The 17,431-nt window shown below is 48.0% G+C and overlaps 1 protein-coding gene across 1 annotated transcript; it reads right to left on the minus strand.

Moving 5' to 3' along the window:
* Window positions 1-324: 324 nt before the first annotated feature.
* On the minus strand, window positions 325-14,858 carry LOC147120090 (uncharacterized). Its single transcript, XM_085984199.1, has 2 exons — window positions 13,925-14,858; window positions 325-497 (listed from the first exon to the last, which is right to left on the minus strand). Exons 1-2 carry the CDS (start codon window positions 14,856-14,858, stop codon window positions 325-327), a joined length of 1,107 nt encoding a protein of 368 aa, XP_085840325.1.
* Between the last annotated feature and the right edge of the window lie 2,573 nt (window positions 14,859-17,431).

Consider the following 17,431-nt stretch of genomic DNA (forward strand, 5'->3'; position numbering starts at 1 on the left):
GAACCCAACCCCCATGCCCCATAGAAACCCTGGCTACTGGGTATCCACGCTAAGGCGTAAATGATGGGAAATTAATCACCAAAGCATTTCCCCCCTGATTCCTTCCTGCCAATATATTTCTGGATGATTTGGACTTGTTCACTAAAAGAATGAGGAGCGAGGTTTCGAAAATTCTTCATGCCAAGAGGGCTTTGCCACAGGGAGGCAGAGACAATGAAATACATTCGAGAAAGGTGGACCAACAGAGGAATACACAAGGCTAGCGGGAGAAAGCAGACTCAATGGATTGAATACCATCCTTCTCTCCTGTAAACTTTTATGCTTCTATCTCTGTGTCGCATAATAACCCATCTCTAAAGCCCTTAGCTCCTGCAAGGTATCTGACAACTGCAGCACGCCAGCTCTGCAGGATGGATATCGCACTTCTGGCATTGGTGCAGTTTCCATCTGTAGCATGAATGGACAAATGCACATCAATGCACTGCTCGGGAAATCATCTGGAAGAGAGGGTCTTACACTGAAAAAGGTGGGAAAAAGAAAGCAGATGTCTACAGCCCAACTGAGACAGTGAGATTTTACTGAGACAGACATTGGCCTCTCACTGTGCCAAATCATTCATTAAAGTGAAATCAGATGACTGGCCCCTCAGCTCCTGCCAATTGACAACAACTGAACTAGCTGTGGGAGGCTGGGGAGGAAAGCATGGTGTGTGGGTGCACGCTTGGTATGTGGGTGAACGCTCGGTGTGTGGGTGAATGCTCGGTGTGTGGGTGAACGCTCGGTGTGTGGGTGAACGCTCGGTGTGTGGGTGAGGAACGCTCAGTGTGTGGGTGAATGCTCGGTGCGTGGGTGAACGCTCGGTGTATGGGTAAACACTCGGTGTGTGGGTGAACGCTCGGTGTGTGGGTGAGGAATGCTCAGTGTGTGGGTGAACGCTCGGTGTGTGGGTGAACAGTCGGTGTGTGGGTGAACGCTTGGTGTGTGGGTGAGGAACGCTCGGTGTGTGGGTGAACACTCAGTATGTGGGTGAACGCTCGGTGTGTGGGTGAGGAACGCTCGGTGTGTGGGTGAACACTCAGTATGTGGGTGAACGCTCAGTGTGTGGGTAAACACTCGGTGTGTGGGTGAACGCTCAGCGTGTGGGTGAACGCTCGGTGCGTGGGTGAAGACTTGATGTGTGGGTGAACGCTCGGTGTGTGGGTGAACGCTCAGCGTGTGGGTGAACGCTCGGTGCGTGGGTGAAGACTTGGTGTGTGGGTGAACGCTCGGTGTGTGGGTGAACGCTCGTTGTGTGGGTGAACGCTTGGTGTGTGGGTGAATGCTCGGTGTGTGGGTGAATGCTCGGTGTGTGGGTGAACGCTCGGTGTGTGGGTGAACGCTCGTTGTGTGGGTGAACGCTCGGTGTGTGGGTGAATGCTCGGTGTGTGGGTGAATGCTCGGTGTGTGGGTGAACGCTGTAGGGGGTGGTGTGTGGATCAGCTTCCCCTCTGACTTCTGAGTGGTTCAAATCGCTCCCACTCCCTTGATTCTAGACCTTGGGCTTATTTGGGGGTTGTGACAAAAGTGCAGCAGACAACTGGTTTTGGTGCAAGAAACTTTGATCTTTATTCAAGAAAGAAAATATAACACAGCAATCTTCTACTCTAATAAAAATGGGGAACACTTTGATATATATGAGGGAAAATGCAGTAGAAAAATACCTCACCCCTCCCAATCCCACTTAATAACTAAGTTGGACTCTAGAGCGTCAGCGGCGGCGGCGGGAGAAATCTCGGCTGCGGAGCGAGTATAAAAAGGCCCCAGAGGCTCAGGTAGGCCTCAGAGCATCAGTGGTGGCAGCGGGAGAAATCTCAGCAGCGGAGCGAGTATAAAAAGGCCCCAAAGGCTCAGGTAGGCCTCAGAGCGTCAGCGGCAGCGGCGGGAGAAATCTCGGCAGCGGAGCGAGTATAAAAAGGCCCCAGAGGCTCAGGTAGGCCTCAGTGCGTCAGCGGCAGTGGCGGGAGAAATCTCGGCAGCGGAGCGAGTATAAAAAGGCCCCAGAGGCTCAGGTAGGCCTCAGTGCGTCAGCGGCAGTGGCGGGAGAAATCTCGGCAGCGGAGCGAGTATAAAAAGGCCCCAGAGGCTCAGGTAGGCCTCAGAGCGTACTAATCTCCAATCTCAGAGAGGGAGAGAAATAAAAAGTAATCGAAGTGTGACGTCACCAGAAAGCAGGTAAGTGATTGGTTGGTGAGTATTTCTCTCTTTATAAACTTTAACTCTGTGGTTTATAGTTTCTAACGTCACTGTGGTGTAGCGGGGACTGTTTATAAACCAGGGCCCTTAAATATACCATTTAACTGTAGTGTAATTGGTGGGATTGATTTGATTTAATTTAATTGCAATTAATTAAAGGGTAAGTCATGGCAGGACAGCCTGGTGCCGTGGTATGCTCCTCCTGCGCTATGTGGGAATTCAGGGACACTTCCTGTGTCCCTGACAACTATGTGTGCAGGAAGTGTATCCAGCTGCAGCTACTGGCAGACCGCATTTCGGTGCTGGAGCTGCGATTGGAAACATACTGGACCATTCGCGAGGCTGAGGACGTCGTGGATATCATGTTTGATCAGTTGGTCACACCGCAGGCAAAGGTCGGACAAGCAGAAATGGAATGGGTGACCAACAGACAGAGTACTAGGCACAGGCAGGTAGTGCAGGGGTCCCCTGTGGACAACCCCCTCTCAAACAGATACACCACTTTGAGTACTGTTGGGGGGGATGGCTTCTCAGAGGAAGGCAGCAGCAGCCAACTTCCTGGCACCAGGGGTGGCTCTGCTGCACAGGACGGGAGGAAAAAGAGGGGTAGAGCTATAGTAATAGGGGATTCTATTGTAAGGGGAATAGGTAGGCGTTTCTGCGGCCGCAAACGAGGCTCCAGGATGGTGTGTTGCCTCCCTTGTGCAAGGGTCAAGGATGTCTCAGAGCGGCTGCAGAACATCTTGGAAGGGGAGGGTGAACAGCCAGTTGTCGTGGTGCATATAGGTACCAACGATATAGGTAAAAAGCGGGATGAGGTCCTAAAAGCTGAATATAGGGAGTTAGGAGGTAAATTAAAAAATAGGACCTCAAAGGTAGTAATCTCAGGATTGCTACCAGTGCCACGTGCTAGTCAGAGTAGAAATAGAAGGATATTTCAGATGAATACGTGGCTAGAGGAATGGTGCAAGGGGGAGGGATTCAAATTCCTGGGACATTGGAACCGGTTCTGGGGGAGGTGGGACCAGTTCAAACTGGACGGTTTGCACCTGGGCAGGGCCGGGACCGATGTCCTAGGGGGAGTGTTTGCTAGTGCTCTGGGGGAGGGTTTAAACTAAAATGGCAGGGGGTTGGGAACCTGAGCAGGGAGACAGAGGAAAGGGAAACAAGGATAAAAGCAAAAGATAGGAAGGAGAAAAACAAAGGTGGCAGTCAGAGAAATCAACGGTTTAAATCAAACATGGCCACAGTAACTAATGTAGTGTATGTACCCGTCTACCTTTAAGGGAACTATTGAATGTAACCGTTCACCTTTAAGAGGACTACTTTCGGTGTGGCACTATTTGTTTGGCTTCTGTATACTGTAATACCGATAGTGACCACACCAGTATATAAGTGTTGTGGCAGGATTGCTGGGGCAGATTCGCCCGGACCTTCGAATAGTAAAGACCTGTTTGTTTGTTACTTCTGAAGTCTGTGTATTTATTAACTGCACAACCCACAGACTTTACAGTGGCGACGAGTCCGATCGTACCCTGCGGCAAGATTACCAAAGCAAGAAGAGCGTCGAAGAGAGGCAACCGCCCTCGTCGTGCTGCTGGAAGAAAACACGAGGCTGCAGCAGGAGAAAGGTGGAAGACTTTAGCAACAAAAGCTTCCGTCTGCAACAGGCACTGACTACCCTTCTACCACGGTACGGAGTGAGCCGATCAGCAGGGAACAAGGCGGCCGAAGAGACTGTGAGTAGGGGAAGGTGTAGAAGTATCCGGAGGATAAGGGCAGAGCACTCGACCTCGGTCGAGGGGGAGCTGAGCCGGTCAGAAGTCGGGTCCAACGGCGTCGGGTGACAGCCGGACCGCGATCGGCGGGAAAAGCTGGGCAGCGACCGCAGCCACGAAGCGCTGAGACTGGGAGTAGGCGCGGGAAGAGAAACCCAGCGCAGCCGGGGAGGGAAACACCAGTCTGCGAGAGGGCTGGGAGGCGAACAGGAACCATGCGGGTGAGAGAGAGAGACTGCGCGAGAGCCAGTCCAACGGCTGAGCTGTTCTCCACCAACGGGGTACCCAGGGCCGGTAGCACCGAACGTGCGGGAGAGAGAGCGACAGAGCCGGGTACGGAGAGAGAGACTGCGCGAGAGCCAGTCCAGCGGCTGAACTGTCCTCCGTTAACGGGGTGTACCCAGCGCCGGTAGAGCCGTGCGGGCGGGAGGAAAAGACAGAGCCGAGTAAGGGGAGCTGTGCGGAAGCCAGCCCAGCGGCTGAACCTGTCCGCTGTGGGAAAGCGTACCCCTTCCACCAGGGAAGAAACGCGGGAAGCCGCCATTAGGCGGAGAAGACGATTGAAGTGGGCGGGGCGAGAAGGAACGAGCGGGAAACCGCCATTTTCGCGGGAAAACCGCCATCTTAGAAATAAACAAATAAATAAGAATACTTGAAGAAATACTTGTGTTGTACCCAAGGAAAGAAAGATGCCTAAGTGGGCGGACACCAACGAGTTCAATTCGGAGATAGAAGACTGGGCCACGTACGTAGAACGTATTGAGATACATTGTAAGGCTAACAAAATAGCTAAGGAGGAAAAAGCTTTAACCTTACTTAACATGATGGGTGCGAAAACATTCGGGTTGTTGAAGCATCTTCTCTCACCAGCTAAACCGGCAGATCAGACTTTCGATGATATTGTAGCAGTGCTGAAGGATCACTTGAACCCCGCACCGTTGATGCTGGCTGAACGATTCAAATTCTACGCAAGAACGCAGAGGAAAGACGAAAGCAATGCGGAATACTTGGTCGAACTGCGTAGGATAGCGAAATACTGCCAGTTTGGAGGGAATCTGACAGAGGCACTGCGTGACAAGTTCGTATGCGGATTGTCCAAAGAAGGAACGCAGAAGCGACTACTGGAAGAAAATGACCTCACACTGGACAGGGCTGTCCTCATAGCTGCATCGCACGAAGCCGCAGCGAAAGGAACGGCGGAAATGCAGCTAAAGGCGGCGGCACTAGGGGTGGACCAAATTACTTCGAGCACAACAAAATGCTACCGTTGTGGGAAGACAACACACGACCAGAATCAATGCTGGGTTAAAAACCAAGAATGCAGGAAATGTGGCAAGATCGGGCACATAGCTAAGGTATGCCGGTCAGGAGCAACGTACAACAATAAGAAGTCACCACAAAAATGGTACGGAAAGGTACAAGAGGTGACTAAGAAGAGTCTGAGGGAACAGAAGTCGGTCTCACACTCCAAATGCAAAGGACTGGACAGTCTGAGAATTCACAATGTGAGCAATGAAGCTGACCGACAAACTATCTGGATAACGCTACAGATTGCAAAGGTCCAAGTAAAAATGGAAGCGGACACCGGATCGGCGTTGACGGTCATGAATAAGCATGACTATAAAAAAATTTTCAAGCATATTCCACTACGGGATACGGAACTAGTACTACAGACATACACGGGGCACAAAGTATTCCCCATCGGAATGATAGAAGTCAAGGTGAGATACAAGGATAAAGATCATCACCGGTTGGACCTGTATGTATTGCCTGAGGGAGGACCACCACTTCTGGGACGGGAGTGGATCCAAAAAATAAAATTGGACTGGCAGTCACTAAACACCATGACGGTGGATTCCGAAAAAGAGGATGTCAAACCTGAACGGTTGTCCAGAATATTGGACGAAGCTAAGGAGGTATTCCAGTAAGGACTGGGAACACTGCGAGGTATTAAAGCAAAGGTTAAGATTGCAGAAAATGCAAGCCCAAAGTTTTTTAAGGCCAGATCGGTACCTTACGCAATACGACCAGCTGTGGAGGCAGAACTGGAAGAACTTGAACGATCAGGGGTTCTGTCAAAAGTGGACTGGAGTGAGTGGGCCACGCCCATTGTTCCCGTCATGAAGTCCTCACCGAGTAATAAGCCAGGGGGACCGGGGAAGGTCCGTATCTGCGGAGATTTCAAGATTACTGTGAATCCGGTGCTTCACACGGTACAATACCCGCTTCCGCGGATTGAAGATATCTTTGCTTCGTTGGCTGGAGGGAAGCATTTCACGAAAATAGATCTGGCTCAAGCATATCTACAGATGGAGGTTGAGGAAGAGTCACGCCAGTACCTCACCATCAACACTCACAGAGGCTTGTATCGCTACAATCGACTGGTCTTTGGGGTAGCTTCGGCGCCAGCAATTTGGCAGAGGGCCATGGAACAGGTGTTACAAGGAATTCCAAGCACGCAGTGCTATTTAGATGACATTTTAATCACGGGAAAAGATGAGGAAGAACACCTCACGAATTTGAAACTGGTACTCACCAGGTTGAAGGAGTATGGCCTTCGGGTTAATCGCAAGAAGTGTGAGTTCTTCCAAAAACGGATCTCATACTGCGGTCATGTCATTGACCGAGAAGGACTGCATAAGTCACCTGAAAAGATAGAAGCGGTCGTGAAGGCCCCCGCTCCAGGAAACGTATCACAGTTAAGATCATTCTTGGGGTTGATTAATTACTATCACAAGTTTCTGCCAAATTTATCCACGGTGCTGCATCCGCTGAATGACCTGTTGCGGAAAGAAACACCATGGAAGTGGAGTGAAGAATGCAAAAAGGCTTTTCGCAGAAGCAAGGAGTTGATTACCTCTGAAGAAGTGTTGGCTCATTTCAACCCAGCATTACCCCTTCGTCTAGCTTGCGATGCTTCCCCGTACGGAATTGGGGCAGTACTCTCGCACAGGCTACCAAATGGCTCAGAAAGGCCAGTGGCTTTCGCGTCCCGATCATTGACACCCGCGGAGCGAAATCACGCCCAAATAGATAGGGATGCCCTCAGTCTTGTGTGGGGCGTGAAGAAATTCAACCATTACCTACAATGTAAAAAGTTCACATTGCTGACAGACCACCAGCCGTTGGTGTCCATATTCAACCCAAATAAGGCCGTTTCCACCATGACAGCACAAAGGTTACAAAGGTGGTCCGTGTTACTTGGGGCACACCAATACGAAATTGAGTACAAAAGGTCTAAACAGCATGGAAATGCTGATGGGTTGTCACGCTTGCCATTGCCGATGGTAGAAGAAGCGAGCATAGTGGACCCAGTAGAGTTGTTCCACTCATCCATAGTGGAGTGTCTACCGATAACAAACTCAATGATTGAGAATGAGACAAGGAATGACCCGACTCTTTCACGAGTCTATGATGTAACGGTGGAGGGATGGCCAGCACAGAGCGAACCAACACTGCAAGCATTTGCACAGAGGAAAGAACAACTGTCAGTGTGTCGAGGAACCCTGATGTGTGGATCTAGAGTGGTGATTCCACCCAAACTCCAAAAGAAGGTGCTAAAGGAGCTGCACGAAGGACATCTGGGGGGAGTAAAGATGAAGAATCTAGCAAGAGCGTTTGTGTGGTGGCCAGGCATTGATGGAGACATAGAGGAGATCACGAAGAACTGCCTAGGATGCCAGAGGGTTCAGAACGCGCCACCCCAGGCTCCTCTGCATCCATGGGAGTGGCCCTCATCGCCTTGGCAAAGAGTACACATCGACTTTGCTGGTCCATTTATGGACTCGATGTTTCTAATAGCGGTGGATGCCCACTCCAAGTGGCCGGAAGTAATTAAGATGACCACCACCACGACGGAAAAAACCATCACAGTGTTAAGGACTATGTTTGCTCGGAATGGCCTGCCGGAACAGATCTGTTCTGATAATGGACCACAATTTGTGTCCGAAGAATTCAAGAAATTCTTAAAGAGCAATGGGGTTAAACATTACACGTCAGCCCCATACCATCCCGCCTCCAATGGATTGGCTGAAAGGTTTGTCCAGACCTTCAAGAAGGCCGTAAAGGCCATGAGTAATGAAAATATAAGTCTGCAACATAAGGTGGATAGCTTTTTGTTGGCATACCGAAATGCGACACATGCGGTCACAAATCAAACTCCCGCAATGATGTTCTGTAATAGACGCCTAAGATGCCGGCTGGATTTACTAAAACCAAACGTCAGAAGAGACGTAGAGAACCGGCAATTCCAGGGCATGAATGACAGGGTCACTAGATCTTTCCAGATCGGTCAACGAGTTTTGGCCCGGGACTACCGTACTGAGAAATGGCAGCCTGGAACTATTGGGAAAAGGCTGGGGCCATTGATGTACACCGTGGACATTGGAGACAATATAATAAGGCACCATGTTGACCAAATCATAGGGTCCGCCACAAATGGGCAACCGACTTCACCACCTTATCCGGGTAATGTTGAAACTGAGATACCCAGAACACCTACTTCCGATCTAGTGATACTGGAGTCAACTGAACCTGACACGGCTTTTCAAGCCGAATCGACCTTGCCAGAAGCACCTCCTAGCCCGCCTGAAATGACGACACCACTGCGGCATTATCCGGACAGAATCCGGAAACCCCCGGAAAGACTGAATCTATGAACTGTCTTACATAAACCTGTATATATGTTAGAATGTATGTTCACTATGGACTTAGTAAGTAATAAGCTAAAAAGGGAGGATTGTAGTGTATGTACCCGTCTACCTTTAAGGGAACTATTGAATGTAACCGTTCACCTTTAAGAGGACTACTTTCAGTGTGGCACTATTTGTTTGGCTTCTGTATACTGTAATACCGATAGTGACCACACCAGTATATAAGTGTTGTGGCAGGATTGCTGAGGCAGATTCGCCCGGACCTTCGAATAGTAAAGACCTGTTTGTTTGTTACTTCTGAAGTCTGTGTATTTATTAACTGCACAACCCACAGACTTTACAACTAATAATTCTAATAGGTCTAAGAGCATTAAAAAAATAAGCCTGAAGGCTTTGTGTCTTAATGCGAGGAGCATTCGTAATAATGGGGATGAATTAGCTGCACAAATAGAGGTAAACGAATATGATTTGATTGGGATTATGGAAACATGGCTCCAGTGTGGCCAAGGCTGGGAACTCAACATCCAGGGGTATTCAATATTCAGGAAAGATAGGCAAAAAGGAAAGGGAGGTGGGGTAGCATTGCTGGTTAAAGAAGGGATTAACACAATTGTAAGGAAGGATATTAGCTCTGATGATGTGGAATCTGTATGGGTAGAACTGAGAAATACCAAGGAGCAGAAAACGTTAGTGAGAGTGGTATATCGACCTCCAAACAGTAATGCGGAGGTTAGGGATGGCATTAAAAGGGAAATTAGAGAAGCGTGCAATAAGGGCACAGCAGTTATCATGGGTGACTTTAATCTACATATAGATTGGGCTAACCAAATTAGTAACAATACTGTGGAGGAGGAATTCCTGGAGTGTTTAAGGGATGGTTTCCTGGACCAATATGTCGAGGAACCAACCAGAGATCAGGCTATCTTAGACTGGGTATTATGTAATGAGAAAGGATTAATTAACAATCTTGTTGTACGAGGCCCCTTGGGTCGGAGCGAACATAATATGATCGAATTCTTCATTAAGATGGAGAATGAAGTAGTCGACTCAGAGACTAGGCTCCTAAATTTAAATAAAGGAAACTACAATGGTCTGAGGCGCGAGTTGGGTAGGATTGATTGGGGAATGTCACTCAAAGGGTTGACGGTGGATAGGCAATGGCAAACATTCAAAGACCGCATGGATGAACTATAGAATTTGTTCATCCCAGTTTGGCATAAAAATAAAACAAAAATGGTGACTCAACCGTGGCTAACAAGGGAAATTAGGGATAGCATAAGGTCCAAGGAGAGGACATATAAATTGGCCAGAAAAAGCAGTAAACCTGAGGATTGGGAGCAGCTTAGGATTCAACAAAGGAGGACAAAGGGATTAATTAAGAAAGGGAAAATAGAATATGAGAGTAAGCTTTCAGGGAACATAAAAACTGACTGTAAAAGCTTTTATAGATATGTGAAGAGAAAAAGATTGGTGAAGTCAAGCGTCGGTCCCTTGCAGTCAGAATCAGGGGCATTTATAATGGGGAACAAAGAAATGGCAGACCAATTAAATACATATTTTGACTCTGTCTTCACAAAGGAGGACACAAATAACCTCCCAGAGATGTTGGGGAACATAGGGTCTGATGAAAGGGAGGAACTGAAAGAGATCAGTATTCGTAGGGAAATGGTGTTAGGGAAATTGATGGAATTGAAGGCTGATAAATCCCCAGGGCCTGATAATCTACATCCTAGGGTACTTAAGGAAGTGGCCCTAGAAATAGTAGATGCATTGCTGATCATCTTCCAACATTCGATGGAATCTGGAACCGTACCCATGGATTGGAGGGTAGCTAATGTTATCCCACTATTCAAAAAAGGTGGTAGAGAGAAAATGGGGAATTACAGACCGGTAAGCCTGGCATCGGTAGTGGGGAAAATGCTAGAGTCCATTATAAAAGATGTAATAGCAGAGCACTTGGAAAACAGTGACAGGATCGGACAAAGTCAACATGGATTTACAAAAGGTAAATCGCGCTTGACTAATCTACTGGAATTTTTTGAGGATGTAACTGGTAAAATAGATAAGGGAGAACCAGTGGATGTGGTGTATTTGGACTTTCAGAAGGCTTTCGATAAGTTCCCGCATAAGAGATTAGCATGTAAAGTTAAGGCACATGGGATTGGGGGCAAGGTATTAACTTGGATAGAGAACTGGTTGGCAGACAGAAAGCAAAGAGTTGGAATAAATGGGTCTTTTTCCGAGTGGCAGGCAGCGACTAGTGAGGTACCGAAGGGATCGGTCCTTGGACCCCAGCTAGTCACAATGTATATTAATGATCTAGACTAGGGAACTAGAAGTAATATCTCCAAGTTTGCAGACGACACAAAGCTGGGTGGGCATGTGTGCTGTGAGGAAGATGCCGAGAAACTCCAGGATGATTTGGACAGGTTGGGTGATTGGGCAAAAGCATGGCAGATGCAATATAACGTGGGTAAATGTGAGGTTATCCACTTTGGTGGCAAAAACAGGAAGGCAGATTATTATCTGAATGGCAATAGATTGGGAGAAGGGAAGTGCAACAAGACCTGGGTGTCCTTGTGCACCAGTCGCTGAAGGTAAGCATGCAGGTGCAGCAGGCAGTTAAGAAGGCAAATGGTATGTTGGCCTTTGTAGCGAGAGGGTTTGAGTACAGGAGCAAGGATGTCTTGCTGCAGTTATACAGGGCCTTGGTGAGACCACATCTTGAGTGTTGTGTGCAGTTTTGGTCGCCTTATCTGAGGAAGGATGTTCTTGCCATGGAAGGAGTTCAGCGAAGATTCACCAGGCTGATACCTGGGATGGCAGGAATGACGTATGAGGAGAGATTGGGTCGATTGGGCTTGTACTCGCTGGAGTATAGAAGAATGAGAGGTGATCTCATTGAAACTTATAAAATTCTGACAGGACTGGACAGACTAGATGCAGGAAGGATGTTCCCGATGGTCGGGGAGTCCAGAACCAGGGGTCACAGTCTAAGGGTAAGGGGTAGGCCATTTAGGACAGAAATGAGGAGGAATTTCTTCACCCAGAGAGTGGTGAACCTGTGGAATTCTCTACAACAGAAGGCAGTAGAGGCCAATACATTAAATATATTCAAGAAGGAGTTGGATATATTTCTTAAGGCTAAAGGGATCAAGGGGTATGGGGAGAAAGCAGGGACCGGGTACTGAATTTGGATGATCAGCCATGACCGCATTGAATGGTGGAGCAGGCTCGAGGGGCCGAATGGCCTACTCCTGCTCCTATCTTCTATGTTTCTATGTTTCTATGTAGAGGACCAGGGATTGTGCTCACCAAAACGAATCCTTGACAATTGAGCTGGTTCACGGTTTCGGGGTTCGCTGGATGTGTTGGTCGGTGTCTGCCGTACCCGGTAGGTGGTAGAGGACTTCGACTATCTGCTGGTCAGTCTTCGCGAGTCCGCTGATGCGGTAGGGTGCGTTTTGGATCTATGGGGTGAGTACCCACTTTTCTTCGGTCGAGATAGGGTTTAGAGTTCCTTTTAAGTAAAAATCTTACCCGGGGTAAGTCAGGAATAGATTGTAGAGTGGAAACTTTCGAATCTTCGATTTTTCTCCTGAGTTGTTTTTCTTTGGTCGCGGTGGCTCAATATTACCAGTTGGTGGTAATATTTTGTTGGTTGTTTCGTAAGGCTCGTGTTGCCACGAGGTGTCCAACGATGTCCTTGGTCACTGAAGCTGTTGAACTTGGGTGTATGGTAGAATGCTGCCCCGTTTCGATGCTTCGGTTTCTCTTGTGTGTTGCTTCTGGGGCGAGCTTTCTGAGAGAGAACTTCTTGAGTTGTCTCGAACTTCTGGAGAGTTTTTCTTTCTATAGAAAACAGGCCTTTAATTATACTAATTGGGCCCTCCTAATCTGTGCGCCAAATTTGTCCCGGTTTATTGTTTGATTTGGGCGGGCTCATTAAGGTAACTTGATTAAAAAATGTGAAGAATGGCTTTGGGATGTTGTACTGTTTAGTCAATGAGTTGTTGATCACCTAGTTCATTGTCATAGTTATATTCAGGTTTCGAGTATCCTGTCTGAGCCTGAGATTTCTATGTAAGTTGGCGAGGTGATTTGCATTATGCATGTTTTGGATGGGTCCTGTGTTTTGGGTGGGGACTGCTCCTTCGTGGATCGATTGTTAGGATGAATTGAGGTTACACAGTTCTCGACAATTTGATTTTACTCCAATATCCAAATTGTCTTTACAGAGGTTGATCCCATTTCCTGTTGCAGCCTTTTCTTGAGGTTACACAGTTCCCCATACAATTTGATTTACTCCAATATCCAAACTGTCTTTACAGAGTTTGATCCCATTTCCTGTTGCAGCCTTTTCTCCCTGTACAGGTCCAAACATGCCTTTTTATTTTATCATCCTGAAACTTGGGGTTTTCTTCTAGCTTTGGGGGATCTGTGAATTTTGAGAATCTTACATTGCCCCTGTGATACTTTACTTGCTAGAGTGTCATACTAGGTGAGCAAAATTCTTGATCCCCGAGAGCCAACCTTCCCCCTGTAGTTTACCTACCTAAGACCCACAGCATACATTCCCCTTTAAATGTAGTGTTCAGATGCATACACAGGTAAAATTCAGTTACATTCATATCCAAGCACGGAGTGGGGTCCAACACCCCTGCACCACTCGGAAAATACGGTATATACATAGTAAAATAATACGCGGTCACCAACTTTATTAGAATGACGATTAAGGCTCGTCTAATACATGATCAAAAACGTTATTGTAATGCTCGTCCAATACCCTCTCATTTCGGCATCGGAGCGTTCTGCCCCTCCCCTTGCTCTTTGTGCATAGTAAATAGAAAACTATACTGAGCTGGCAGACCACTAAAATATGGGAGGCCATTCTGATCCAGGAAGGGACCTCTATATTTTCGCAAATATCCCACCAGGGTAGAACTATGATATCTGAAATCTCGCCCCCTATCTCGACTGTTTTTTGTTCTAGAGTATAGAAATGTTTTTGTGATACTTCTACGGCTTTAAGTAGGGCGGTAAGATGTTCGGGTAGAGGGGGAATTTCATAGCCAAAGTGGGTAACATAGTCTTGCAGGTTGGTTATGTTTCCAGTTAGTGAGGTGAACAGTGAAGGGGAGGGTTCAGGAATGGGGACAATCCGTTCCTGGGCCACTTGAACTTCTGCCTCGGGTTTAAAGCAGAAACTGCTGTCACTTATCGGACACCAGATGTGCTGTCCAAGCTGGTAGTGGGGCGCACTTGTGGTGACACAATATGCCCCACCCCTTATGTATGCTACCTGTGGGGGAACATGACCTTGTGCCATTACCTCCATGGTACAGTTCATAGGTCGTGCGCCAGCAGCTTTAAACCCGCACTGTGGTCTCGAATAGGTGTTCAAGTGCTGGGGACACAGTATTATGTGTGCACCCCGGCTCCGGTACCCGGAGAGGTCTGTACCTGTCATAGCTTGCTCCCACTTTATGACATAAGGTGGGGCCGCTGCGAAACGGATGTGTGCACCTCCCTGAATGATCCCAATGTTCTCCACCCTGTATACCGGTGCGGGTCGGGCTGTCCCACCCATGACCGGCATCCTCACTACTATCCCCATGGTAGTGTGATTGGAACGCCCGCAATCTACTGGGACAGGGTAGGCTTCAGAGGCTAGGCGGAGCTGACATGGGCTCAGCGAATTACTAAATGGGTGGAGGGCTGCGAGGTGCTTGTTGCTGATCCAGGAGGGGACTAAACCTTGTTTTAAATCCGCCAGGTTGCTGCGGCCCTCGCCCAGCAACCATGCCCCATATAGCACACACACCTCATTCTGTGCAGCCTGATCCGAAGCATTCCTATCCTCCCGTATGAGTGCATTTACTGTTTTTGCGTGTCTTTCTAGCTCAGCAATAATTTCCTTTAAATGGACCGTCATAGCTTGGTGTAGCTCTGAGCCTACCATTGTGTTTTCTTCCAGGACCTTTCGTAGTTGGGTTTTTAGACCATTTATTTGTGTTTGCAGTTCTATATCGTCCAGGCTATTTATTATAGAGGATCCTGTATTGTAGGTAGTGAAAATATCATTCCAGGTTCCCCTTCTTTGTCTCCCCGCGCCCATAGTGTACTCAGCGTGTAATGTGTATAGCTCTGCTTTGTCTACGTTGGTAAAGTCGATTTTGTAGAATTTCCTGAACATTTCTTTTAGTAGGGCCTGGTATAGCTGTTCTGTCTCCGTAGGACACCATTCAGGTAAGTGTACTTCGGTAAGGTTTAGGATAACTGAAGCTACTACATAGTGTACCCCCTGGTATAGTACCTTTTCGGTCAGCACTAGCACTAACCCATTCCCTGGTCCCTTGGTGGTGGTAGGACACCTCTCTAGTACTGTCCGTGCTGTCGGGGTCGTGGGCAGGGGCTTTTGGGTGCGTGCTATGAGTTCGGTGGTGTTGACTGGGATCGGGGAGTGTGGGGCCGCGCACAAATGCAGGCTAGAATCTCACCCCATCCCCTTCCCAGTATCTTGCCATTGCCTGGAGAAGATGATGGATATGCCTGTGGGGCAGGCTATCTCTGATTCCCACATGCAGATGTAAATTCCCTGTTCAGACTCCCACCACTTATCCCAACACACACTCACTTCCCCTTGGGTCCCCGTTATCATCCGGTAGGTGTCGTTCCCCAGTTGTTCCCAGTCGGCTGTATGGTCCCCTATGTCCCTGCTCAGCTTCCTGAGCCACCACCACCTATCCAGGGGAATCCGTCCTTTGCATGTAAGACACACATGTTTCCCCTCAGTTGTTAGATCCGTGATTCTGAGAGTATGATGTTTTTCAATAACTACACGGATGCTGTAACTTAACAATCAACAGGTGTTTACTGGAGTAGGGTAGTCTCAAGACTGGGGGTACAGAGGCATGCTCAAGGCTTATATACAGGTGTGGTCACTGTCGGTACTACAGTATACAGGAGCTGTAAAAGTAGTTCTCTCTTAAAGATACATACACTACAATTCCTCCCCTTTTAGATTAGTAGTACCCATAATATTCAAATAACAAAAGTCCATTTATAGATTCAGTCTTTGGGGCGGCTTCCTGATCCTTTCGGGATAGCGCCTTTCCTGCGGTTCTTGTTCTTGGTGCGGAGGCGATTCTGGCCCCTTTTCGTCAGTTAGTTCATCGGTTTCCACTGCTACTGGTTCTGAGGTAGATGCTACCGCTATGTCGGGTTCATCCCCAGGTACGCGAGACATGGGGTTGACTCGTTCCTGTGATGCTAAGATCTGATCGACGTGGCATCTCACAATGTTCTCCCCGACATCCACTGTGTACATTAATGGCCCCTGCCTTGTGCATATCGTTTCGGGTAGCCATTTCTCTGTTCGGTAGTCACGGGCCAAGACTGGTTGTCCTACATTGAAGCTCCTTGTCGGCTTCTCATTGATGTGCTGGAATTGTTTATCCTCAACATTTCTTCGCACATTTGGTCTGAGCAAATCCAGACGAGATCTCAACCTTCGGTTAAAGAACATCATGGCCGGGGTCTGGTTGGTAACTGCATGTGTTTCATTTCTGTAGGCTAATAAGAAATTGTCAACCTTATGCTGTAGTGGAATTTCATCATTGCACATGGCCTTTATTGCCTTTTTAAAGGTTTGTACGAACCTCTCAGCCAATCCATTTGTGGCTGGTTGATACGGGGCGGATGTGTAATGCCTTACCCCATTCCTTCTCATAAATTTCCGAAACTCTTCGGACACAAACTGTGGTCCATTATCAGAGCAAATCTGCTCTGGCAAGCCGTTCCTGGCAAATATGGTCCATAGGACTGCAATCGTTTTCTCTGTAGTGGTTGAGGACATTTTTATCACCTCAGGCCATTTCAAGTGAGCATCCACTGCTATTAAGAACATTGAGTCCATGAATGGACCAGCAAAATCAATATGCACCCGTTGCCATGGAGAGGAGGGCCATTCCCATGGGTGTAGAGTGGCATGTGGTGGTACATTTTGGACCTTCTGGCATCCTGAGCAGCTCTTGGTTAGTAAGCCCTAGCAAGGCTTTTCATTTTCACCCCTCCCAGATGACCTTCATGAAGCTCATTTAGCACTCTCTCCCTTAACTTGGGTGGAATCACCACTCTGGATCCACACATCACTGTCCCCTGGCATACTGACAGCTGTTCTCTTCTGGATGAGAATGCTGGCAACAGTGAGTCGCCATGTGTTGGCCATCCCCTCACCGTCAAATCATATTCCTGAGACAGCATCGGATCATTGCGGGTCTCCTTCTCTATATCCGCGTTAGTTACAGGCAATCGTTCAATTATTGACGAATAAAATATCTCGATAGGGTCCACTGCTGGTGCTTCCTCCACAGTAGGCAATGGCAGGCGTGATAGCCCATCAGCGTTTCCATGCTGTTTCGTGCCTTTATATTCTATTTCATATTGATTCGCCCCTAGAAACAGGGACCATCTTTGTAACCGTTGTGCAGTCATCACCGGAACGCCCTTCTTTGGATTAAAGATGGAGACAAGTGGTTGGTGGTCAGTCAGCAAGGTGAACTTCTGCCCATGCAGATAGTGGTTGAATTTTTTTACTCCCCATACTAGGCTGAGGGCCTCCCTGTCAATCTGGGCATAGTTGCGCTCGGCGAGGTTAGTGACCGAGACGCAAAGCCTACTGGCCTCTCCAACCCGTCTGGGAATTTGTGCGACAGCACCGCTCCAATACCATAGGGTGATGCATCACATGCCAAACAAATTGGTAGT

The sequence above is a fragment of the Somniosus microcephalus genome, chromosome 4 (genome assembly GCF_052327205.1).
Source record: "Somniosus microcephalus isolate GS21.2 chromosome 4, FLI_Smic_1.0, whole genome shotgun sequence".
Taxonomy (NCBI): domain Eukaryota; kingdom Metazoa; phylum Chordata; class Chondrichthyes; order Squaliformes; family Somniosidae; genus Somniosus; species Somniosus microcephalus.